Source organism: Rousettus aegyptiacus, unplaced genomic scaffold (genome assembly GCF_014176215.1).
Source record: "Rousettus aegyptiacus isolate mRouAeg1 unplaced genomic scaffold, mRouAeg1.p scaffold_m13_p_15, whole genome shotgun sequence".
Taxonomy (NCBI): Eukaryota; Metazoa; Chordata; class Mammalia; order Chiroptera; family Pteropodidae; genus Rousettus; species Rousettus aegyptiacus.
This window is the reverse complement of record NW_023416290.1, coordinates 4,599,844-4,625,144: the sequence shown is the minus strand read 5'-3', so window position 1 is coordinate 4,625,144 and position 25,301 is coordinate 4,599,844. Positions and strand designations below refer to the sequence as shown.

The 25,301-nt window shown below is 47.2% G+C and overlaps 1 protein-coding gene across 6 annotated transcripts; it reads right to left on the bottom strand.

Annotated features, from left to right (window-relative positions):
• Positions 1-632: 632 nt before the first annotated feature.
• On the bottom strand, positions 633-25,301 carry PEX2 (peroxisomal biogenesis factor 2). 6 transcript variants are annotated; one of them, XR_004954567.1, is made up of 4 exons: positions 24,918-25,294; positions 12,889-13,011; positions 5,352-5,476; positions 633-2,426 (listed from the first exon to the last, which is right to left on the bottom strand). XR_004954567.1 is itself a non-coding variant. In XM_036232781.1 (4 exons), the coding sequence occupies exon 4, from the start codon at positions 11,463-11,465 to the stop codon at positions 10,572-10,574; it is 894 nt and encodes a 297-aa protein (XP_036088674.1). In that variant the 5' UTR covers positions 11,466-11,481; positions 12,889-13,011; positions 22,050-22,352; positions 24,290-24,911; the 3' UTR covers positions 8,528-10,571. The 6 variants fall into 6 exon arrangements, 4 of the variants coding, with proteins under 4 accessions (XP_036088674.1, XP_015983613.2, XP_015983614.2 ...); XM_036232781.1 differs by lacking the exons at positions 633-2,426; positions 5,352-5,476; positions 24,918-25,294 and adding exons at positions 8,528-11,481; positions 22,050-22,352; positions 24,290-24,911; XR_001594853.2 differs by having other exon boundaries at positions 633-5,476; positions 24,918-25,233.

Below are 25,301 nucleotides of genomic sequence, written 5' to 3'. Positions count from 1 at the left end.
GGACCGCCTTCCTGGCTTTCATTTTTATACACCGTCTTCTTCAAACCAGGCTTCACAGCCTGTCGCTTTACACCCACAGCTTCCTGGCGTAGTCTGGCTGTGGCACGTCCCTAGATGCTGTGACCTGTCAGCTGCTCTTCCTCCGCGAGGCTTGAATCCTCTGGGAGAAACGCCAAATCGGTTAGGTGTGTTGACCTATTAATGAACTCAAATACTCAATCTTGCTCTGAGAGGTTTTCACTCTCTAGATGTGTCACCGTGTAGCCAGACCTTCGCTCCCTGTGTTCATGACACCATGGAACTGTTTCATGAAGCTTTGAAACGGTTCTCAACGAGAAGAACGTTGGTGGTCAGTGTAGCAGCCTCACCCTTTTAGATGTTTTTGATTCTTTTTATTTTTATTTTTATTTTTAAGTACTACGTTGATCAAGAGAAGGTTTTCATCATTTCTGAAAAATATAGGCAGTCTGGACATCTTAGTGTATCCTAGGTTCATATTTGTCTTAGCCCACCCTCCCAACTGTGGGCTTCAAATTATCTTAAACCCTAAGGAGATTTTTTGTTTATCCTGTTTCTATTTGAGCTGTCAAGACAGTTACATGACAAGGATCCAAGTCAGCTTTTTGCTGATAAGAACTTTTATTTTTAATTTTTTTTTTCATTAAACCATTATTGTATTTCAACAAAACACATCAGGAGCAAATTCAAAACAGATTCGGACCTAACTTCTTCACAGGTTAAAAATCCTCTGATGTTCCTTAGTTTGAGGAAAAAACGATTAGTAAATGTTTTTGCCAACAGAGTTAAAAGCTCTTATGTGAAGGTTCCATATTCCGTGGACTTGCAGCACAGGAAGAGAAGTGGTTTTGCAGCAAGAAAGTGTGTAAAAACCACAAAGTTCTATAATAAAATGAAATAGCAAGTATTAACAAAGATGAGAAGAAACGGAACCCTCGGATACTTCTGGTAGACTGTAAAATGGTGCAGCCACTTCAGAAAACTGTCTAGCAGTTTCTCAAACGTTCAGTACAGAGATACAACATGACACAGTAACTCTACACCTGGTTTATACTGACGAGTGTGAAAACATATGTTCACCCAAAAACTTGTACGTAAGTGTTCCAGCAGCATTATTCGTGATAGCTAAAACAGAGAAACAACCTAAATGTTCACCGACTGATGATGGAATTAATAAAATTGGTATATCCATTCATGGATTTTATTTAGGAATAAAAATAAATGAAGTAACTGATATATGCTTTGAAATGGATAAACATTCCAAATATTTGCTAAGTGAAAGAAATCTGTTGCAAAAGACCACGTATTATATGATTCCATCTTTAAGAAATATCCAAAATAGGAAAACCTATATAGAAAAGAAGATTAGTGGTTGCCAAGGAGCGGGAGCCTGCTGAAGAGAGCGACCAGGCAGATGATGGTGTTTCCATCACGGGGAGCAAACGGAGGACAGAATCCAAGACTCGAGTTGATAGTTTTTCTTTCCATAAAGGAAAAAATCATCAAAGAGGCTGTAAAGCAGGAGAGAGACCTGATTCATTTGAAATTTAGATGGTAATCCTTATTGCAAAAGCTGGAGCGAATGGCTGGACTGGAGGAGAGGAAGTCAGAGATAACAGCTTACGCTCGGGCAGGGATGTGAGCAGTGAGGAGAGAACCTAGGTGAGAATGAGCACGCAGAACGACCAGAGCTGGTGGGTAACCAGCTGACTGTGAGAGAGGGCGACACCCGGGAATCAAGGGATGAGTCCAAGTTTCCTTTCATGGGGATAAAATTAGAAGAACATGGTAAAGATGCAGATTTTGGAAATAATGGCAATCAGTGCAGTTTGAAATCTGCTCAGTTAAATTTTTGGTTTCAATTAGACTCAATTTATGACGGTCTTTGAAACCGAGGTCAGAGTTCAACTTTGATGCAGGAGTTAGACGAGGGCTGTTGAAGAGCAAATTATGGAGTAATAAGGATGGCGTTAGAGTTTAATTTATTATAGAGACATATGTAACATTTAAGAAGAAAAAAATAGGTAAGGAAATATCCACCTTTGAGAAGCTAGCGATGTAGGCATGGTGATGGTAAGAGTGAAATTTAGCAAAGGGCCCCTCAGAGGGGAGATTTGACATCATGTCGTGTAAGGAACACAGGTCCCCCATCCTATGTACCATCTGTGTCTAAATAATGACGGTACCTTCTCCAGATAAATTAAGTCCTGCAGGTGGAAAGCTTGGCAAGTAGACCTAATAGGCAGTTATCTTCGTGAACATTATCAAAGCCACCTCCTCCTCTGAGTGGCTTTCTTAGCAGGTCGGTGTGGCCTGATTCTCACTCCCACTCACTCCTCCGTCCCAGCGCCCCTTGCGGTGTGGGTGTTGGTGCCCAAAGGAGGGTGGATAGGCCGGGTGGCCTTTGGCTAGATAAGAAAAAAGAAAGAGATCCATGTTTTGTTAGATAAAAGACTTCTCTTGGGGAAGGAAGATCAGACTTTTTCTAAGGGTTTACAGGGCAGAATTACGACCAGCAGACAACTATTTTGAAGTGGCAGGTAAACGTTTTAAGTAAACAAAACGGCTCAAAACCACGACCGACTTTCCTGGGAGATGGTGAATTCAGCCATTGGAAGTAATAAAATGGAATCTGGACGCCTAATTGATAAATATTTTATAGAAAAAGTCTAAAGATCCTTTCGAGCCTGTGATTTGAGGATTACTTGCCAAATGCGTGTGATGGACAGTAAGACTGAGCACAGAGGAGAGCTGAGCATGGCTAGAATAGAGGAGGCAGAACTTGGTTTGTTTATAGTAAGAGGAATGTTTCCTCAAATACAAAGGTTTAGGAAAGAAATATAACAGCCCCCCAAACACTTAATTTTTAATACAGGTATAATTGTGAGATGTTTGCTGTAGTTGACTGTGATTTTACTATAGGTACCAGGTGAGTTTTATCCTAAAAGTCCTACCTGAGTTGATGGACGATATTAGTTATGAGTCATCGTGAATGAAATCCTGATTTATCTTTGGCTAGATTATGATTCTTCATTCCCTAGATTTTCTAATGGACATAATTGAATAGCTAGTGTTCGTTTGCGTTTCTGAATTCAACTGGTTTTTGATTTGGTGTATATCTAGGACATCAATTTTATTTCAAAAAGGAGGTCTTCAGTATGACCCGATTCTAAATAAACGTACGGGTGTGCTGTATCTACGTTTAACTGCAGTAAGAGAGGAAGAATAATACACATCAAAGATTTTGCTTTCATTTAATGTTAACTTCATTGGCCAACTAATTTAAGGGAAATATACTTTTTTTTTTTAATGTACGTTGATTAAAAATTAAGTTGTTGTTGTTGTTTTGTTTTCCCAAATACTTCGGCAGGGGAGGACATCGAAAATGGGAAAACAGGTGACTGAGGACAAAAGAGGAACCCGAGCCAGCAGGTTGGTCACACAGCAAATGCTGCTTCCGTCTCTTCGAAGAAGAAGTAGCTCAGGAAGAGAAAAATCTACTTTCCTGGTTCAGGTTGCTGCCCACATTGGAACATATCCTACCTTCCAACCCGTGGCCCTCGCTGGAGGTGAGAAACAGGTTCTAACAGATCGGAGTGTCTAAGGGTTAGTGTTTTTAGCACAGTAGAACATTGGGACTCGCAGTCATGGACAGCGATACCTCTTTCTAGTGCCAGCAGTGTAATCAGAATTATAAGAAACAGAGGAAAATAAACATTTGAAAGATCAGTGGTGCTGTAAATTCATGAACTCGGTGAGACTCAGACCTTATCATTAAAAAAATGGTTCTCATTTAATTTATGAGAAATCCTTTCATCAGTATTCATTCGTAGAACGCCTGTCATGTGACAGGCACTTAAGATCTGAATAATTAACCAACTCAAACTATATTTCAATTGAAATAGCTTCATTAAGTGACTAGAACTGTGCATCTTAATGGCACATCAACTGTTTATTGAATTTAGGATACTATCATTGCTACTTAATTAAAAGGACTTCAAGTCAACATGCAGAAGGAAAGTCAAAGTGATATTTGCTCTGCCTTACATAGCAACCTTTCACAGTTTGTTGCCATTTGGCATGAGTATAGGCTAAAGTCAGATTCGATACCTACGGCTGTGTAACAGATTACCCCTTGAAGACGGGGCCTCGTTTGCAGGTTCGCAGAGCTGAAACCATGAGGTATCAAAATGGTGCTGACTCTTCAAGCGCTCATGGCCTCAGCCCCTCGCCGTTTTCCTTACAGACGAGAAGAAAGCCTCCCTCCTCTCTGGCCAGGGTTCGTCCCTCAGGGCCCAGAGCAGTGTCGCACATGCCTATGGCTAAGAGGGAACTTTCTGAGAACATTTCCTGTATCTTCTGCTGGAAGCCCCTTTGTCATGGGGGGTGCGGGTTCATTTCACGTGTCAATTTGGGGCCCAGAGAGTTGGTTAAACATTATTCTGGTGTTTCTGTGTGTTTTAGATGAGACTGACATTTAAATCGGAAGGCTGCGTACAAAGCGGATCGCTCTCCCTAATGTGGGTGGGCCTCATCCAATCAGTTGAAGGCCTCGATAGGACAAAAAGACCAGCCTTCCCCAAGCAAAGGAGAGTTTTCCAGATTGGGACTGCAGCATCGCTCTCCTGGGGCTCCGGCCTGCTCGCCTGCTCTGCAGATTTTGGACTTCCCAGCCTCCACGATCACGTGAGTGTGGAGACGCTTGACAAAGGCCTGAGTCTCCTCCGGGTGGGACAGCGGGAGATTTCATCATTCTGCTCAGAAGGGCGTGCAACTTAAAACTTATGAATCGTTTATTTCTGTAACTTTCCATTTGATGTATTTGGACCACTGTTGCCCATGGGTAAGCAAAACGGCCGAGGGCGCCTCTCCTGCTGGCCCTGGGAAGCATGGGTGTCCCCTTGAGGTGACCAGCTCACGCTTTCTTCTCGAAATGACGCCTCATTTCTGAGCCTGCTTGTGTGGCGCTTATATACAGACCGTGGTTCCGACCAGCCCCCGTTTTCCACAGCGGTTACTAGTTTTCAGGAAAACTGTGAGCTCCTTATGGGCTTCAAATATGTCTTCCGACTTACCTGGCTTTTCCTCCATGGTCTGACCTAGCCCAGTGTCTGGTGCTCTGCGGGTCCTCAGTGACCATCTGCTAAACGACTGTTCATTTGACGCAGGTATTCATGGCTCACGTGTGAAATCTCAAGAGCATTTTTGCTTTCTCATTTCAATGTCTTTCTTTGGTTTCGCCACCTGAATGTCCTACATAGCTATCAGGACTGAACCCAAATGTCACTTCCCCAGGAGGCTTTCTCCAGGTCCCCGATGGGATAATTACTCACTTCGAGATGCTCTCCAAGCATTTGTTTCTTGCCTCTCGCCACGCTTCCCCGTGGTAGAGTGTGATCTCTCATTTCTCCTTGGATTCCTAGTGTTCCACTTACATCTGTGTTCGAAAATCGTTTGTCTGAAATGGAAGGAAGAGAGGGAGGCTACGTGTCATCATTCCTATGACTTTAAGTTTTGCATAAAGGAGAAGCCAGTTTGAAAAGTACTCGAAGGAAAGCGAGAAACACGGGGCGATGTGCGGTCGTTGGGTTAGGGACCTGGGACAGGTTTGAATCGGTGGCTCCACAGTTCATGTCTGAGGGGCCGGTTCTCCCTTTCTTCGGTGGCTGCTAGTCTCTGCCTGGTGCCAGCAGGGAAGCCACTAGAGGTGCCAGCAAATTGCATGTAACTTAGTGTAGTAGAGATGACCCTCTGCCCTTAGAGACATGCCACCCTCCACGGACGACAGAATTCCAGCCGCCACAGCAGACTCCCTCTCCAAACACACTCAGAGGCCTCTGTGCACAAAGAGTCCTGCTGAGACAAGCCCACGGTCTTCCTTATGTAACTCATTAATGGAAATATGTGGGTAACCAGAGCTGTAGTGGAAGGCGGAGGGGTAAATGAGGACCAGCTTCAGAATCCAATGGGTTATCTTGAAAATCTCACTTCGCCCTTGCAAAACCTCATGACTTGGCGTTATTAGTAAATTCAATTATCATGCTTCTGATTCAACCTCTCAATCCAGCGAGTGAGGTGTTTTTTAAAAAACTGGCCTTTAATTTCCTAGGGCTTTTAGGAGACATTTAACCTCTTTCTTGTCAGCGTTTCTGAGAAATTTTCATTTATCAGTACGGCCTTAGACCACCACTGAATCTGCAGGCATTTCTTCCCGTTTAACTCCATATTTCGTATTTAAATGCCCATTTTCCCTTAGTCGACTTTGAAACACTTGCCAAAGCCACAAGTGTCAGTGGAGGTAATTTTCCCAAGGATCACCCTCAGCAGTTGACAGAAAGATGGACAGTTCTGTTTTCCACAGCCCCCTACACCCTTCTTTCACCGTGCGGTTGAAAAGAGTTAAAAAAAAAAAAATGTTAGTAAGAAAAAACGATTTAGACTTGGGAAAAATTTCATTTCTCTTAATATTTCTAGTTTGACTTGGGAAAAAGGAGTGAATTTATCAAGTCATCTGTGGGCTTTAAATTTTATATCAGCTATCCATTCATGGGTGGGATCAACATATACAGGAAAGAAACAAATGGGAGATTATTACTTAAGTTTTTAAAAATTAAACTGATGAGACGGCAAATGATATTCAGTCCTAGTAAAGAGACTGAGTAAGCACAGATCTTAAAAAAAAAAAAAAAAAAAAAAATCCTTCCTTGCATTGGGATTGTGTGATTTGGTTTCACGATTCATGGAGATTGGAAATCACAGAACATCTGCAATGAAATTGGTTTTCTGTGAAAAACTGATGAATCACTTACTGCCAATGACTAGAAGGAAGAACACTTGTTTATACCCGTATGTAATGAATTTTTATGAGGTGAAGTTTGCTGTTTATAAAAAATACACTTTAAGCTGCTGTAGATGTAAAATAATAGAATTCGGAATTCAGAGCAATGCATTATTGCAAAGACAGTCACTAGCAGAATATTATCTGCTTACAAAACACCAAAACAGGGCTATTACTTCTATAATAGAATTAAAAAAAAAAATCTCATCTACCCAGTTGGGTTCTAGAAGAAAAAGTATTTAAAGAGATGTAGCTGAAACTGACAGCTCCAAAATTGCATGTATTTTCAAAAAAAGTTATTCTCTTATTGTGCTCCTGAATTCCAACTGCGTTTCCCCTCAAAACAAGAATGCCACAGAACATTTTAAATTAAAAATGGCACCCCTAAGACACACTACGAAGACAAATCGTGGGCGCTGGCCTCTCTACGCCGTCACGGAAATGCCTGTGGGAGTCTTCTACCACGATGCTATCGGTTGCTCTGTTCGGTATTGGGGGGGCCTTCCTATCAAACCTCAAATTCTTATTTCTCCAACTAAGCATCTGAATTATGCCAGTCACTGTTTTTGGCTATAGTGAGACACACACACACACACACACACACACACACACACACACACACACAGCAAGCTAGCTATAACCTCTGTCCTCATGGAGCTCACAATCTATTTTGCCGTTTGAGCAAGATAGTCATCTAAACTAGGGAATAACCTAGTAGGTTTGAGAAGGGGCATTAAGGAGCACCACCTGCAATACTGCATGGGAGTTCTTGCAATATTGGTCTGGCATTAAGCCTTTTTAAAGCAATTAACTACTGTGTAGTATTTTATAATTTTGGTCGACTAAAAAAGCACTTGAATCGGTGTGGATTTTAAAGAGTAGAGGCTGTCAGAAGAGGATGCTATCTCCTGACGGGTTAGTGAGACGTTTATGGGGGACCATCCTGCACCCCGCGGAACAGTAAAGCTTCTGGCTCCTCTGATTCAGAATTGTGACTATTTAGATAAAGTCTCAGCTGAAGTTCAAGTTTGCATTAAGTCTTATTGGCAACCAAACCATAAAATACCTCAGAAATGTCAGCATTTTCGTGACCACATCTGGAAGAAATACAAAATCCTGGGTCAGACCCCGTGTCTTGATCTCTAGTTCAGAAAATATTGTCATGTTATTGGTTAAGGTGAACCGATAATATAAAATATTCATATCAATTGCTTTGATCTGGTGTACTAATTCTAGATATTTTAAAGTTAACTACATTTACATTTACAAATACTGTACAAGTACTTTTTGAAGGTGTGGTTTATCTTTCTGATGCCTATATGCATCTAAGTGGTTAAAAAAATGTATCTGCTATATGGAGTCAGACTTAATATGTAATTTGAACCATATGAAATAATTCAGACTTTTTCAATCGTTGTGGTTGGCCATAAAGGCAGGTTTTATTGATTGTAATGCAAAAATAGGTACTCTCTGGTTTTTAGCATCTTACAGCTCCCAAATTCATATGCCTGAGACTTGTTTTCTCACTATGCGGATGTCTTCTCTGAACTGAAACAAAACTGGCCACAAGATTTTAAAGAGACAAATAACCTGTTTTGGTGTAATTAAAAAGTATGACACGCTCGTAGAAAATTTGAGGAATATAGAAAAGTATAAAGAAAAAATCAAAGCTGAATTACCCAGAGACATTTTATTTAATATAAACATATGCTTGTTTATCTCATAGTTGACAGCATAGAGTAATTTAATAGCCTTCTTTTAAATAGGGTATGTAATTAAAATTATTGCACGTAATTAAAATTATTCATATATTTTTGCATAACATTATTTTCCATGGCATCTATATAACATTCTTGAGTCAATTAAATAGCTGTCCTACTTTATTTATTCCTCTACTGTTGAGCACCTACGTTTGTTTCCTTTCTTTATTACAGATGGTGCTGTACTGAACATGCCAGTAAATCTATATCCAAATTCTTACCATCTCCTTGAGGTAAGTTCTTAAGGTCAATAGATACAAACATGTCCACACCCATCTGCTTTTAAAATCAGCTTAACTAAGTAGATTTCTGTTTTAGGCAAAGGAGGGAAGTGACCCCGTTGATGAAGACACGTTAGCCTCCTGCTCCTGAGAAGGAAAGTGACCCAGTACTGGGTTCTGTATCTCATTTCCTGCCTTGGGCGGGGCTCGTTGGACCTCATTGGACTTGTTTTCATTGCCAAGATGACAGCTCCAGGCGGGACTCCATGAAGGCCGTTGTGCAAAATGGTACTCACTTGGTTTTTGTAGGTGACATTTTAAAACCTTATCATAAGCTTTTTCTCAAAAATTTTAGAAAATAAGAGACGACCTAGAAACCTGAAGGCGTATTGTGTTGTTTCATGATTTATGTGCTCTTTGAAGGAAAAAAAAAGCAGATATACAAGCGAAACACTTGCCGGCCACTTGTGGTGAATACGCATTCGGTTTCTCTGCCGCGGGGTCACTGAGAGCCAGTTCCACAGACAATAGGGTCGATCTATGCGCCTAAAAAGTACATTTGGAATAGTTCTGTTGCTGAAAATACCACTTCTTAATACACTTATGAGTGCTGCTAGGAAGAACAGCTTCTTGTTAAAAGCAAATGTCCCAAATGAACCAGTTTTTGTCCTTAGTTGCTGACTCATTTTGAAGGCGTCCTTGAATATATTAATGTCCCTGCCCTCTTAACCAAATGATACAGACCGATGAGCGGAAATCACTTTTTAAACCATGATCACTGTTCCATGTCCTCAGAGCCTGGTGTGCCTCCTCTCAATGTGACCAGATTAGAGTTTTCTTTTTTCAATTAGTTTCAGTTGATACCAGCTTTTATTATTTATTATTTTTATTATTTATTACTATTACTGTAAATGCACCTGCTTCTCCGTTTTCTGCCTCCCTCTTGGCCGTTACTGTTAACTGGCTGGTGACGGGGCACCGGGATTCCACTCCCAGCGAAGCGCCCAGTCCGCGGGCACTGGAGGGGCCAGCGTGTCGCCTGCCAAGGATCTTCGTGAGCAAGGAAAACCGAAAAAGAGACACTGTACGGAAAGACAATGGGGCGACAGCCAGCCGCCCAGCTTCTCCGAGGACCAGGACGAGGACGGCCCTGCCACCCAGCCACGGGGAGGGGGCGCCTGGATCCTGCCCAACACTCGGCAAGAAGCTCGGACTCCGGGGGGCAGAAGGCCGGCACGACACACGTCTTCGGCTTCCAGTGACATCGTTCTGCCTGAGGACGGAGCCCACAGAGCCCCTCACAAACCGGCTCCAGAGAAAAGCTCAGAATTACAACCGGGCCGCCGGATCGTCAGGTTTAAAACGACAGGTGTCATCACCGTGAGACTACGACGCTGTAACACCACCTCCGAAAATAAATGCACACTCATCCCTGGGTCTCCCAAATCGTTTAGTCTAACCTTTTTCTACGAAGTAGCGAAACGAGGGAACATTCTTATAGTCGTCTGACGAGACTGTCCATTATTCTTGACATTAAAGGATTAAAGGCTGAACGCAATAATTAAGAAAAATACAGAATACATCTAGACTCGCGTGGATTCCGGTGATTAGGATCTAGGGACAGGGGACACAGGAGCACAGGCCCTCATGGACACCTAGGCGGCGCGCTCAGGACGGCTCATACTAAGAATTCCAACATGACACAGTTGCCCGCAGAAGAGGCAGTGTGACTGTCTACACCGCGCCGGCCTCGGACACCTCCACGCCCGACGTCAGCGGCTGCAGGGCGCGCGCCTGGGCGCCGCACGCGGGGCACGCGCAGGCCGCGTGGGACAGGCAGCTGCTCTTCGCGCAGTAGTAGCAGAAGACGTGCTCGCAGCCGACGGTGTGCGGCATGGTGGGCCACTCCCCGCACAGCGCGCAGCGGCTGGCCCTGGCGGCGCCGTCGCCGCCGTCGCCGCGGCGGGCGCCGCGCCACGCGCAGAGCCTGGCTCTCAGCTTCTGGGCGCTGACGAGCGGGAGCAGGAAGATGAGGAACTCGGCGAAGCCGTGCCAGAGCAGCTCCCGGTTCATGTACTCGAAGCCCGGCTGGCGCGCGGCCGGCGGCGCGCGGAACACCGACCGGATGCCGAGCAGCCGCTCGGTCAGGGTGGCGAACTCGCCCCTCTGCAGGAAGATCAAGAAGTTGACCACGCCGCCGAGCGTCAGCAGGCCGCGCGCCAAGTCCACGCAGCGCCTGGCGCCGGCGCGGGGCCCGCGCAGCAGGTCGCGGCAGCGCTCCTCCGCCCAGCGGCCGCCCGCCGCGCACGCGGCCAGCCACGCCTTCTGCCGCGCGCTGGGCGGCTGGTGCGCCGCCGCCGCCGCCGCGTCCTCGTACCGCAGGTTCAGGACCGACTGTCCCACGGTGGCGTTGTTCGAGTACACGGTGAAGCGCCACAGGAAGAGCCACAAGCACGCTTTCAGCTCCGGCTCGAAGCGGGCGAAGAGCCCGGGCTTGAAGCCGTGGAAGCACTGGGTGAACTGGGCCCACACCAGCTGCTCCAGCGCCTTGTTGAGCTCCAGCGCATCCAGCTGGCTTATCCTCAGCGCCCTGTGCGCGCGCCTCGCCGCCTCTTCCCCCGAGGCCATGCCGTCTCCCAGGTCTCTAGGAAAAAGGACAGCCGGCAAACGTCAGACAGCGGCGATCTTCGGCCCTCTCCTCGACCTTCACCCGGAACCGGTGACACACACGTGACAGGGCGCGCCCGGCAGAGGGGCCTTTCCCAAGTGTGCACAGTCACCTCTTACTTGGGACTTCTTCCTCTTCTCTCCCGCCCTCCTCCCTCCTCCCTTCCTCCCCCCCCCCCCTCTCTCTTTTCGGCCCTCCTCATCAAAGGAACAACAGGCCTTGGCAAGCTGCATCTGCTGCCACAGACGCACCTCCACGTGGTCCTCCCCGGGCAGCTGCCGCAGCAGCCAGACGATCGAACTCGGAAGCTGATCACCCTGAGGCTGAAGAGCCCCGTGACCAAGGGAGAAACACGTGAGCGTCATACACACAATAAACCCCATGGCACATGCGACCGCGCTACGTCAAGGCTCAGTTTAACTGCTGGCGCTTCTCCCGACCCCAAAGGCGTGCTTTTCACCCAGCCCCTGACGCTCCTCTGTGTTTACTAAGGACGGTAGGAGAAACACTAATGAATGATAAGTGTTTACTGTTCGATCACGTGATTGCAGGAATACTAGCACGAGGCAACATGAACGCAGAAACGTCTTCATTAATAAAAAGGTACGCCTCGTTCACTTTCCAAGAAAACTATGATGGAAAAATATATCTGAAGATTATTTCACAAATACGCTAAGGAAATGAACTGGTGCTACAGGGACACAAATCTTTTAAAATAAAATAGAAAAAGCGGATCGTTAGCTAGGTATGGCCGGCTGATTCAAAACACATGTATGACATGCTATATGTGTGAGCCGGTGTGACAAGAACACGCAGTGGCCTCTGCTGTCGCGGAGGGCACAGACCAGTGGGACGTTTCACAATTTACTAATGAGCCAGCGGATGCAAACTATGCTGAGACCTGTTTACATTGTTTCTAAAATCCGCCCTCAACATGCAGAACTTGATCATGAACGCCAGGCCCGCGAACTTGAACTTGATCGTGACCTCCAGGCCTTCGAAGGGCCCGATGCACGACGGAAAGGGAGGCACGCCGCAGACGCAGGGCCCGCTGGCGCTCGCTGCCACCACCGGCCCCGCGGCCTCGCACGCGCCTTCTCACCTGATCTCTGCCTCGGATTCTTCGCTTATAAAGCGAGGACTGGAGACAAAACGACCTCCAAGTCCTTGATTTGTACTAAAAAGATGTTACAGGCAATCCGCTAGAAGGTGAAAGGACTGGGAAGTGTACCCTAAAATAAAGTTGTCCTTCTTGAAACTGGAATAGCTATGACAATCAGCGCTTTTTCAAGAGGGGAGATTTAAAATCACCCACGGCGCCTGGGTGACTTAGTGGCAGAAGACTACACGGACAGCGGGCTGCGTGCCCTCAGTGCTGCTCACCGTGAGTGCCGGCGCCGTCTGGGCCGGCGTCCCCTTCGTCCCCTGCCTGCGGCTCCCTCACGACGTCACGGCCCACGGCAGGTGGCTGTGGCTCCAGGTCCCTCGCCTCACACCAGCCAGGAGCTGCAGGGGAGAAAGAAGCGGGTCAGGGCAGCGTTCTCCTCCCTCTCTCCACGATACTGATTAACCCCCGGGGCCGCGCTTGGTCGGAAACACTTCTCTAAGCCACTCAGGACCCCATGCCCGCAAGCCTCTCCCTGAACCCCGCTGCTACCTTTGCCCCCTCCCCACGATGCAGCCCTCCGAAGACATGGGCCTCTCCAGACCACCCCCCAGCTCGCTTTCCTGCCCGATGCTTTGACCTCTAGGCATAAGCGCCCTTTCCTGGTGCAGTAGTGGGCATTTCACTGCCCGTTACCTGTGCCCTGAAAAGTCTGTTCCCTTCTTTAACTGAAAGACGCACGCCAGGTGTTTAAGGACCGGTTTAGGCATCGCTCCTCCTGACTCCCTAAATGTGGGTGAGCGGCCTCTTCTGGCTGTTCCCTTCGTACTCTGTTCTTCCTCCTTCTGTGCCTTTACATACTGTAGCAAATTATTTCAACATATTACGTACTGTACATAAACTACTTTTTAATTGTCCATTTCCTTCGCTGGAGGAAAAGCCCTGTTGCAAGCACTGAGACTTGTCACAGTTGAGTCTTAGCAGCCAGCACAGCGCCTGGCACACAGAATGCATCCCACAAACACCAAGTGAATGGGTCGGTGAAGGGAAAAGTGCCTCGGGTGGGCGAAGGACGCAAAACGGAAATGCCCTCGCATTCAGACTATCCTGAAGGACCGGACTGTGGATCGTTACTTACTCCAACGTCGGTTCATTGTGCGTCTGCCACTGACCAGTTAACGTGTCAGAGCCAGCGACACGGAAAGGTAGATCACACGGTCTCAACCCCGTGGGGTGACGGGTGGGGCGAGAGCGTGCTCTATAAAATAATAAACAGGCGATTACGGGAAGGCGTGGCCAGCGATACACAAGGGGAGAGTCACGCGCAATGCTCTCAGCCGCAGCGCAGGTCAGGGACCGCGTCGCGGAGAGGCAGCACCGGCAGCCACCCGTGGGGTCGGCGGTGTCGCCAGGCCGGTGAAGCAAGGGCAGAATGCTAGTCCAGGCGGAGGCAAGAGCAGGAGCAAGGACAAAAGATAAGGCTGGAAAAGAAAGCAGGAGACCGAGCCCTGAGGCCCTGAGCGCCGAGTGAAGAAGGCTGCACTCCATCCAGATGCCACGGGAGCCGCTGAGGAGCTGGAAGCAAAGGATTGATCAAGTTTTCATTGTACGCAACGTGCCCTGGCCACGCCAACAACGGATGGCGTGGCTTTGAGGCTTCGAGAATGGTGACGCGGAGACCAGGTCAGGTGATGGTTAAAGGAGAGTCAGAAACTGATGGCGTTGGAAAGGCACCAGCGGAGATGGAGAGCAACAGGGGTCTCTGGATGCCGTGACGTGGCGGAATGGAGACTTAAGCTAAGAATAACTGGCATCAGTAATTGAGAGGATGACAATCCAGTTCCTTGAAATAGGAACTGCTCAGATGTGGGTTTGAAGGGAAAGATAATAAATACACACAGTTTTGGAGATCTGGGGTGTGGGACAGCTAAGTGGACAGTTCGGCGGGCCGTTATGTGGACATAGGACGAAAATCTGGGCGGGGGCGGTGTTGAGTATCTCACGGGACTAATCCATCTCAAATCGAGTTAAATGTTAAGCTCAGGAAGGCAGTGATCTGAACAAGATAAACAGATCTTGCCCACTTACAACGTGTTTAATTTTCCTTCCAGTGACATAATCTCACTTTCGTAGTTTTCCTCTCGGACTTCTGTAGTTTCCTATTTCAGCCACCACGGCGCCTCATGGCCATGTTCGCTGACACCGCACACCCCGGGCTCTCCGCCCTCCCGTGCTGTGGTCCTCAACACCGCGGTCCTGTGGTCCCTGTCCTTCCAGCCGAGCGGTTTTCAAATCTGCACGTTTATCATGGTCACTCGGAGGACTTGTTAGGTTGTGGTGTCTCAGTTCCAGAGTCTCTGACTCAGTAGGCTCAGAACGGGGGCCGGGAAGCTGCAGTTCTAAGATGTTCTCCAGTCATGTTGAGAATGACTGGGCTAGTTCGTTTCAAAGCAAAATTGATAAGTCTTTGGTCTATCATCACACAACCAGCTCAAAGCTGCATGCCAGCCCTCCTCCTCATTTCTGGCTGGTTCTCGTCCCTGCATCGAGAGGCTATTCGAGCCTCGCACGGACCCAGGCCTCCTCCTTCCTTCTCTTAAGTGGTCCTTGTGAGACCAGGGACCATTCACGGAGTCCACAAACTCTGCGCGCATCAGTACATCCCAGCCCTGCTAGGTGCTTGCGACACAGATCAACGCTTGTCCTGGTTCTCACTTAAGGACCCCAGCCGAGGGCTGCAAGGGAGAAAGGCGGGTAAATGGGCGACTGGAGCTATGCCAGAGGCCGGTGGCATCACGGGGTCTCAAAGCCGATACCCAGAATTCCAAAACTGTCCCGATAGCGCAAACATTTCAAAGTTCACGCAAAAAAATTATCAACGAGTAAGACTTTCCCCACTTTTCTGCAGTTTACAAATTTTCCCTAATTAGCCTATAACATTTATATAAGAGAAAAAACCTAAAACGTTATTTTAAAAAACCCATAAGTGAACCAAACTACAAAATTACTTCCCCTGACACACCCAACCACCTCTCTCTCACCCCGTGATTACCCCTGGGATAAAGCACAAACTTCTCAAGTGCGATCGCAGGCCAACTGTCCCCACCCCTGCGACCATCTCGGCTGTCACTCCCCAGAGCGCCTCCCATTCCAGAGCAGCCTTCAGTCCTGCCCGTCTTCTCTCACGCCCCTAAAACACTGATCGCCCCCACCACCGACGCCCACCGCCCTGACTATCTGCCCTTCCCATTCCAGCTCGGCATTCCGCACTGAACCTTCGGAACCATCCCCAGCTCCTGCCATCGCCATTTTTAACTCTGATGGCAAGTGTGCCACCCGCTTGAGCCCTCGACCGTCTGCACTGTGGTCTCAGTCACGCTGGTGCATCTTTCCCTAACTGCCCATGAGCTAGTTAAGGGAAGAGCCTCGTCTTTTTACACTTATTTCTCAAAGCACCTGCCGCCTACAAAGTGACTTTGATACCTAGTTCAGCTTTTGTCCCGCGACACTCCACGGCCATTCACGGCACGCGGGAATACGGTATTTGTGTCCCCTACCGTAACAGTGTCCACACATCTGCTCCCTCCCCAGGATTACTATTCTGTGGTCAGCAAGGTAGGGGAGGATCTGACTGTCCAAGCTCTTGAAAAGCCCTGACCGTACTGGACACGGATACCGAGTCCAACACGACGGTCCCCCCGCTTCGCGCCCCCACGCTGAGCTGGACGGATGGCTGTCGCTTTTCGGCTGAGACTCGGCCAGGGTACACGGCTCGTGTTGGAGGGCCCGTTGTGCCAGTTTACGTGTCTTTAACTAGCAGAGTCGCAGTCAGTTTCAGAGTCTGGCTGGTGGTTATCTTATCGCCTTACAGAACTGACCACGACGATGGGCGCATAACTGAGCTCTGAGAGCATCTGCGTGAACCTAACTCACATCAGGTGCAAAATTCCTCCGAGGGAGTGGCTCCTCGGAGGACTCGTGTATTTCAAATGCCCGTTTCTGGAGAAATCATACTCAAGAACACTGAGCAAAGACAGGAATTCTCGACAGCCGCCAGAGGCCTCGCCACACTCTCCGCCCCGTCCGACACTCGCCAACCCCTGTTCTCAGACTTCCTTCCCACCCCGTCCCAGCCTGACGCGTCTTCTTCCCGCCTCTGGCCAGGCCGGGCCTGTGCAGATTAAGAACAGGGGGCCCGATCCCGCCACCTGCGACCTTGACTGTGAGGACACCGCTCTACAGCCCGTCCTCTTCCAGATGAATCATCTGTTTCCCTACTTTTCGTTTTAGGTTTTACTTTCCAACATTTTAGCCGGTTTTTTTGTGTGTGACCTCTTTCAGCTGCAAGCAGAGCGGGCGCTGTCCACTACGCGCGGCAGTTCGCTGGAGAGGAACGAGCCTCCTGGGCGCGGCCGCCTTCTCAGGGGAGAAAGTGGACCGAAAACCGAGCAGAGCTGGGCTCGGGTTCTCGCCCCGACATTTCCTTGCTGTGTGACCTTCAAGAAAGTCATGAGCCTCAGCCTCTTCAAAAGCTGGAAAAAACAGCTACCTCGCAAAGCCGCTGAGATTAAACCAGGTGAGGTCGGGAGTCGGGTTTGGAAACTGGACGCAGCGTCATCATCGCGTCATTTCTGCTGCGGCCAGGGACGGGCGTTGGCAGAAAAAGATGTCGGGTTGATTTTGGCAAATCTGCTTTCAAAAGACCGAAATCTTCGTTATTCCTCACGCTAACGCTTGGACCGAGCTGTGGCAAGGCACGCCTTTTTGGGGGAGGGACCGGCTACACCACTGAAGGGTCACTGCGGCAGCGAGAAGCGACCTGGCACCGACCTGGCGCGGGGCCGGGCGCGGAGGGCAGGGCGGGCCCCGGGGGACTCGGCACGCCCAGCTCGCATCTTCTGAGCCGGCCCTGCGCGATGCCCTGGGAGCAAAGAAACCTCAGACGCGCACCGACAACAGCCGACTCTGAACACGGTGCCGTGGGGACAGTCCGAGACCAGCACCCGACTGATAGGGCGTCATCACCAACTCGTGACGTCCAGTTCCTCCTCCTCTCGACCCCTTTCCCGCAGGTAGTTATTCTAGAATACCAGCCTTACAAAAGGGCAGCGCCCAGGACGGTGGAAGAAACTGATGAAATCAAAATAACTGTAGAATCGGCTAATCTGATTATGGAACCTCTTCCTTCCATTGATGTACAGTATTTGCCCGTAACGTGTGGATCACAGGAAAATGCCATAAATGCCTTTAAATGACATCAAGTTCCTCTCGATGTAATGTAAGCAGTTTGTGTTTTAGTGATCTCTAATCCTCTGACAAACGGCTACTCAACTCAATTGAACCAAAATTTACTGAGCGCCTACCAAATGCCAGGCATTCTCCCAGGTACCAGGCACTCGATCCAACTGCATTTTTAAAGAAATAAGATGCCACTATAATCAGGACTAGCCATTGATCTCTGCGCAAAGAAAGGATGTTGAAACGTGAAAACACTGTGAAGGATCACCGACTCCCCAGGGGAAGGACAAAATCGGAGTTCCGGCCGGGGGAGGGGGGGAGGCGGGGGGCGGGGGGGTGGGAACCTGTGCCAGCCCCAGGAGCATGCGAGCCATGGCGGCCAGCCCTACCTGCGACACATGGGGGCAGGTCCCCGCAAGCTGGGCCTCTGGTTGTTTAATCCCCATTCACAGTGCCTGCGCTTGGCGTGTGGACACAGAGAAACAAGCCATTGGCAGTGGCCAGGGCTGCCCAGCTCAGCGGGAGACACTGGCCGAAGCGTCGGCCACCGTAAAGAGGCCCCGTTCTAAAAGCTCTGATTCTGTAGGCGCGAGTCATCGCTGAGGACAGGAGGCGAAATGGGGGATCAGTTTTAGAGGGTGAATGTGACGACGGAAGCAAAGGAAGCCTGCGGTTCAGGGAGACCCATCACGGGACCCCTGCATCAAAGGTGCGAATGACCTTCTGAAAAAGTCCAAGTAACTTAACTTCCTTCACTAAGAACTACGAACGTCAACAGGTAGATTACGGCGTCATCAGTTTCGAATTAAACCCCCCAGCTCAAGTCGTGTGTAAACCAGCGGTCGCCTGATCCGGCACACTGGTCACGCTCCACGCCCAAGCACCGGCCAGTCTAGCTCTGCGTGACTTTCAAGAATTTACCTTAAGCTCCAACAATGCCCACAGTATCGGTTCCTGTGGGTTAGGATCTAGTTCCCCGAAAGCTGGCTCCAACTTGAATACCTGATACAAGCCAACCTTTATTAGAAAAGCTGGGGTTACTCTGAGCTGAAACAAACACCAGTGGATTTAATTCAGTTTGGGTTTTCCAGAATGCCAAAAACAGGTAATGCTTTTCCCTATGCTGCCAGGAAATCTCATTCTTTTAATACGCGAGCCTACCACCTTCTTCCTCTCCACTCCTCACTTCCTGAACTATACTAAGTTAAGATTCTAAAAGGCTAACACAGGAAAAACATTTATATCAAGCAAAGAGATTTACAAAAAAATTATTAAAAGTATAACTGACACTAAGTTATATTAGTGATTAGTGAAGGACGGCATACGCGAAAACGACGCTTAAGGCAAAATCGAGACCAGCTAAAAAGTAGAGCAACGACTAGGGTTAGTGTGATTAACTTGTCACATAAATATGTTTAAGACAGAATGATCTAGCACTAAAAACTACTAAGAAGGTCTCCCGCTGACATTTTATCACTACACATGTCACACTGCTTTTCTTTCACAGGAAAAACAAAAAAAAACCCGCGCAGAAATTCGTTTTCTAAGAGCAGCGACATATAATAACCTTATCCCTTAAATAACTCATGCTTTCCTTTTATGCCTTTCATTCCCCAAAATAACACTCTGTCATCTCTATCACATTCTAAAACCAAAACTAACGACTGCACCTCACGAAAGACAGAAGACTTTTTCAGGATGTATTTCGGGGCTTTCATTGAGTATAGCACAAATTATGAATGAATATATTTTATTTAAAAACCTGTTATTGACAGAAATCTATCAATAATAATGTGGGTATTGTCAAGGGCCTGCCGATATTAATGTAATTATGATTAAAGGGACGGCATGGATTTTTAGCTATAACACCAAGTAACATCTCCTGCACTGCTGTCGATACACACGTCAGCATCGACCTGTTCCGGGGCTCCCGGCACTAGATGTATTGCCATCAGGCATACGTGGCAACGTGTGCCGCCCACAAAAGTCCTCCATCTAAATTTACAGCTCTGTGAACCTCGTCAGCAGGAACGTGTGATGCCCAGGTAATCTCTAAGGCCTCCAACCCATCTACGCGCGGCCGCCGGGCTACAGATCCACAATAATCAGCTAATGTTCACTATGATTACCTGCGGCCTCACTATCTGAAGGGTTCTAGTAATCGAAATGGACAAGACCGTATTTTCATTTCTCTTTAGGTTTAAAAAAAATTTAAACTAACATTTTGCGTTATGAGGTTATGTGACTATTCTTAAACCTGGGATCTTAAGCTTTGAACCTGTACCCCAGTATTTCCTTTGTGTAGTCAGATAGATTTACTGTCCATTGTATTGAAATCAATACTAATAAATGGGACATGCATCAAAGAGGGATTTAACAGGACACCGGTTCCCAGAACACATCTCAAACACGAGTGAAAGAGAAAAGGCTATGGCCGGACCCATTAGAACACTGCAGTCTCTGGCACTGTGAACGGGCCTAGAAATCCGCGACAGGAAGCTCAGATCCCACTTCTGCCACAGGCTGGCTAAGTGACTTGTCACTGCTGTTTGCTGCTCTTTGATCAAATATAAACAAAATTGCAGGAGTTTATAGATAGCTGATGTTAGATATTTCAATTGTGTTCATCTGGCTATAGACAAGACATGTGAAATTTTTAAAATTATGGGCATTAGACCTCCGAATTAGTCTTAAATGCAACTCTCATCGAAATCCAAAGAGGATTTTTCTTTAGGGGGTGGTAGTTGGTATATGACAAAATGTTTCTAAAATACCTCCGAAGGATAAAGTTCAAAATATCATAAATTTCTCAAAAAGATGCGCAATGATAAGTAACTTGGCCTAGCAGAGGGGACATATTTTTTCTTTATTTGAAGAGAAGAAGGAACACAACTCAAATACTACAATCTTCAAGAAGATAATCCGTCTTACACGACTGAGCACCTTACGTAACTCATTTAAAGTATATTTCTCCGAGTATCTAAAACTAACACAAAATGCTTTTTTAAACCTTAAAACAGAATCTCTAATACCTTGGCCTACCTTCACAAATACATTTCTAAGAAGAAAGCATGGCACTCATGATCTTTTCTTTCAGAAAGCTGATACTCTGAGTCTTTAACAGAGAAAACACATTGTGAAAATAAAGAACAGATGTTTGAATGGATTTGGGGGGAAAGAGCGTTAAACTAGTTCTGACCAGTTCTACGTTCTAGCCCACGTTCAACAGGCTGTGTGACTCTGGACAAGTCATTTTACAAGTCTTCTCAGTAATAAAAAAAAAAAAAAGCAACTGTAAAAAAGACTATCTCTCTAGAATCCTTATAAGAATTGTTTTAGGAAACGTTGGAAGAGGAAGAATAAAAGAACAGCCATTTCCAATGGCAGAAATGGTAATGTTGAACCTGAGTTTGGAAAAGGCTAAAGAAAGTAGAGAAATGAGAACATAACATGTGACTCCGACACAATCCTCATGGGAAAAAATGCGTGAGGATTTCATCATGGAAGACGATCCCCACCAGCTTGTCACTTTACTGCTACGGTCAACGTGTACCACAAACTTACTAGTTACCGAATGTAAGTTAAATATTAAATGGTTTAATCCTTACATATGATGAAAGAGGGTCTTATATTATTTGTTTTAAAACAAGGAAACTGAGGCACAGAGAGATGAGCTGACTGGTGTAAAACCACAGAGCTGTGCTCTGACCCGTCTTAAACTGACGTGGTGGCGACAAAGGCAGACATGAACCCCGTAAGGTGGTACCACGGGACACGCAGATGGGGCTGTTTTAAGGGGCTGAACGCTAAGAGATGAAGAGAGGCATGAACTGCAGCCAAAAGCCCAACTCGAGGATGAACGAAGGAGCCACATGACATGCGAAGATCTTTAATACCCGATGAATTTATAGAAAGGCTTTAGGACCTAATTGCCTGAGAAGAGAATTCAAAATGACTTGAAAACTGTGGGCGCGCACATTTAACTGCACATTTAATGGCACTCGAGAGAATGTGGAAAGATCCACCGGGGGACAGAGGTGTTAGCGACAGAAGAGGAGCAAGTCCCGTATGATACGTATTACGGGTGAGGCGCTATAGGTCTTCTTTACACCCTTCATCTCACTTAACTCTCATAACGTAGCAATCATCATCACGTCCATTTCAAGAAGACAGAAATTAAGGCTCGCGAAGGTTAACTCACCTGTTTAAGGTCAAGCTGGAGATAAGCCAATGTCTGGTAAGCACTAGAGAAGCTGAGGGCCATGCCCAGGAAAGTCAGTGGTGTGGCTACGTGGTGAGCCTGGATCAAACTCAATGCCGCAGAGCTCGAAGCGCAATGCTTTCCCTCCAGACCAACTGCCAGTCGCTCTCAGGACCGCGGATGGGGCGAGAAATGAAAGGGATGTGGTCAAGGCGCCCGCGCTGCCTGGGAGGCATGTCCTGTATGTCCCTTCTCCCCACCTCTGCGTATGTCGCCGGAGCACCATGCAAAGAGACTGTCAAACTGGCACAAATAAATGGGTATAAAAACGAGGCGTGAACACTCGTTTAACTACTATGAACACGTGCTACATGCAAAGGAGAGGCCAGGCCAACTCGTCTATCTAGCGCTGCAGAGGGAATGGTTATGCACAAGAAAACATCTTGGGTTTTACGTTTTAACAGTAAAAAGAAAGAAAAGACGTCATGGTAAGACATTTTCTCTCACCTTGGTGACGGGCAGATAAGAAGGGGGTGCTCCCGTAAAAATGTATTAAACAGAATCAAAAGCGATATAGAAAAGGGCATTTTGGTTGTGCAGGCGGGCAAGGCTGGGAAGGAGCTGAGTGATGGCCCACGACAGGCAGGGCTGCGGTGCCTCCCCGCCCCCCACCGCCCCCCTGGCCCTGCGTGGCATTCGCAGCACGGGGCTTACAGATCGGGGCAAGAGGAAGACGTCAGGGCCTTCCTCCTGAGGTGGCTGCCACATGCTCAAGGAACTGAAGAGGGACACAGAATGCTGAGACACTGCTGTCATCTCAGGAAAAGAGGTAAAGGGAACACCCGATTTGCTTCCACGTTGCCCGACCCAATCCAGGGAGGAAAAAGAGGAGCAAGGGACTCGGAACAGAACTTTTCTCCAGGAACAGAGGTTGTCCGCGTGGCATAAACGTTCCCTGGGCACAGTGGGGCGCAACAGGGACAGAAACTTTAAAATTATCTGACGCTGTGAGGGACGCATGGGACTGGGGCTCAGAACTTTACTAGCGATGCGACACTGGGCGAGCCTGCCAGCATCTTCAAGGGTCAGCGGCCAAATGTGTCAAATGCAAAGGACCTGCCATCCACCCCTACTGCAACGACTCCTACGAGCTTCAAAAATAAGTAAAAAGTTATGGCTAAAATAAAAGGGTAGTGGGAAGAATGAAAGAAAAGTAAAGAATTATGATTCTGCTCATAATGAAAGAATTAAATTTGAAATCTGCATCTATTTAACAAATGAGATTGAATATAGATGTGTTCCTGGTTTTTAGTAATGAGTTAGCTGTGAATATATATCTTTTATTATTAGAAAAACGAATAAATAAATGCACATCGAATAAAAATGAATAATTATCCTAAGAAACAATTTCACTGCTAAAAGGAAACAGATCGTCTAGTCTAGGATGTGAACTGAATTTTCTTAACTGGAACCCTGTTTTTCAGACACAACGCACGAAACAGCTACTCTTATAAAAATACTGCCGAGGAGGGGCTTGCTTTGTCTCTCCCCTGCATAGGTCCAGGTCATTTCTACAGTTTTTCAAAAGCACGGTTTTAAAACCACAGGTTGGATGCTACCCATCATTTCTAAAAATGAAGAAAATAAGACCAAGAAAATAAGACGTGTCGCTGGTCAAAGGAAAACCAGGTAGATTTAGAACTCAATTTTCTTGACTTATCCACGTGGCACCCTCTCTACTAAGTCTGTTACTTCCATTTTCACTACCCCGCCCACCCCTGCTTTTAAGAAAAAGGAGTGAGGGGTTCTCTTTGACTTTGTAAGTAATTCCACTCTCTCTTCTTTCAAATCTCCTCTAGGTCAAGATCATTCAACTCCAATGTCTTTGGATCCAAGTAATTGATAATATGAATAAGATCAGAGAGAACAGAAAGTGGGAGGGAAAACAAGTCAGCCGCGCCAAGTTCGTTACGTTCAGGTTTAACCAAAGGTTAAGGTGTTAGGGGAAGGTGTTTAGACTACAAGCTGTGGCGTGGACAGAGCCTCCGTCTCCCTGTAATTGCTTGAAATCGTTAAGATTAAACATTTTCAAGGGGCATCGTGTAACACTAACAGGTTGGATGTGAACGAACGTTCAACAATGTGTCTCATTCTGTGAAAAGCTCTTTCATTCGCAACACGTATTTTTGGAAAACAGAACCTCAAAAAATTCTGGAAACAAACAAAAACTTTTCACTTACGGTCCCAGGAGAAAAGGGCTCATGATTCTCAAACATTCTCGTATTCATCAGAAATTCACGTTAAATATAACACACTCACTGCGAGCAATTTTATAAACAAATTCTCGGCAGGAAATCTTTCACAAGAAAATTAAAATGACTTTCAAGTTCATAGGCTTTCAAAAACGTTGGAAACTTCAGCACAAATTTTTTTTTTTTGTAACAAATATAACACTTTACATGAGCTATCTGCTATTAGGTAAAGTTTGGGCCTTTCATAAATAAGTCGTTCATAAACGGTAAATCTCACCACCGCCAAGTGCGAGGAAAAGATTTACAAGTTTTGTCTCTAGAAAGTCACTTCGCGGAATGCAAAGAGCTCAATTCCAGCTGTTTTTTTTTTCTTTTTTTTTTTTTTCTAAATTTTCTTTCTAATGGTGCGACCCTGAAACTAGTTTTAGGGGTTTAGGTTTGCTTCATTGCCTGTCCCCAAATCACACTTGGGTCTGCCTTTTCCAGGAGGACGAGACGCCAGTCCACGGGACGCTCCAGCAAAGGGCGACAGTACACGGTGGGGACGCGGTCCACGCCCTCCCGGCTGACAGCAAGGCCTCGGCCCTGCACCGCGGCTCCCTGGGCGGACACTGACCTTAGGAGCCCGCGAAGCGCCCCCGCTCCACGTAACTTTCTCTGAAACATTCTCTGGGAAGCGCGACCTTTCCTAGCAGAACGCAGGCCGCCCGGGCTTCCGGAACCACGGGCTTCCGGAGCGACGCAGGACCCGGAAGTGCCTGGGAAGAAAAAAAAATCCTAAACCAACGAGAACTGCGCTTTCGCGCGAGGCGGAAGGCCGGGAAGGCCGGGAAGGCCCAGGAACAGCGAAAGCGGACCAGCCGAAGGGCCGAAGCGCCGAAGAGCCGAAGAGCCGAAGAGCCGAAGGGCCGAAGCGCCGAAGCGCCGAAGCACCGAAGGGCCGACGAGGACAGCGCGCGCGGTGATTGGCCCGCTGGCCGCTCGGAGGAAGGCCGCGTCT

Bases quoted from the DNA above. Each gene is read 5' to 3' on its own strand.
- PEX2 (XM_016128127.2), bottom strand. From the start codon at position 11,465: ATGGCCTCGGGGGAAGAGGCGGCGAGGCGCGCGCACAGGGCGCTGAGG.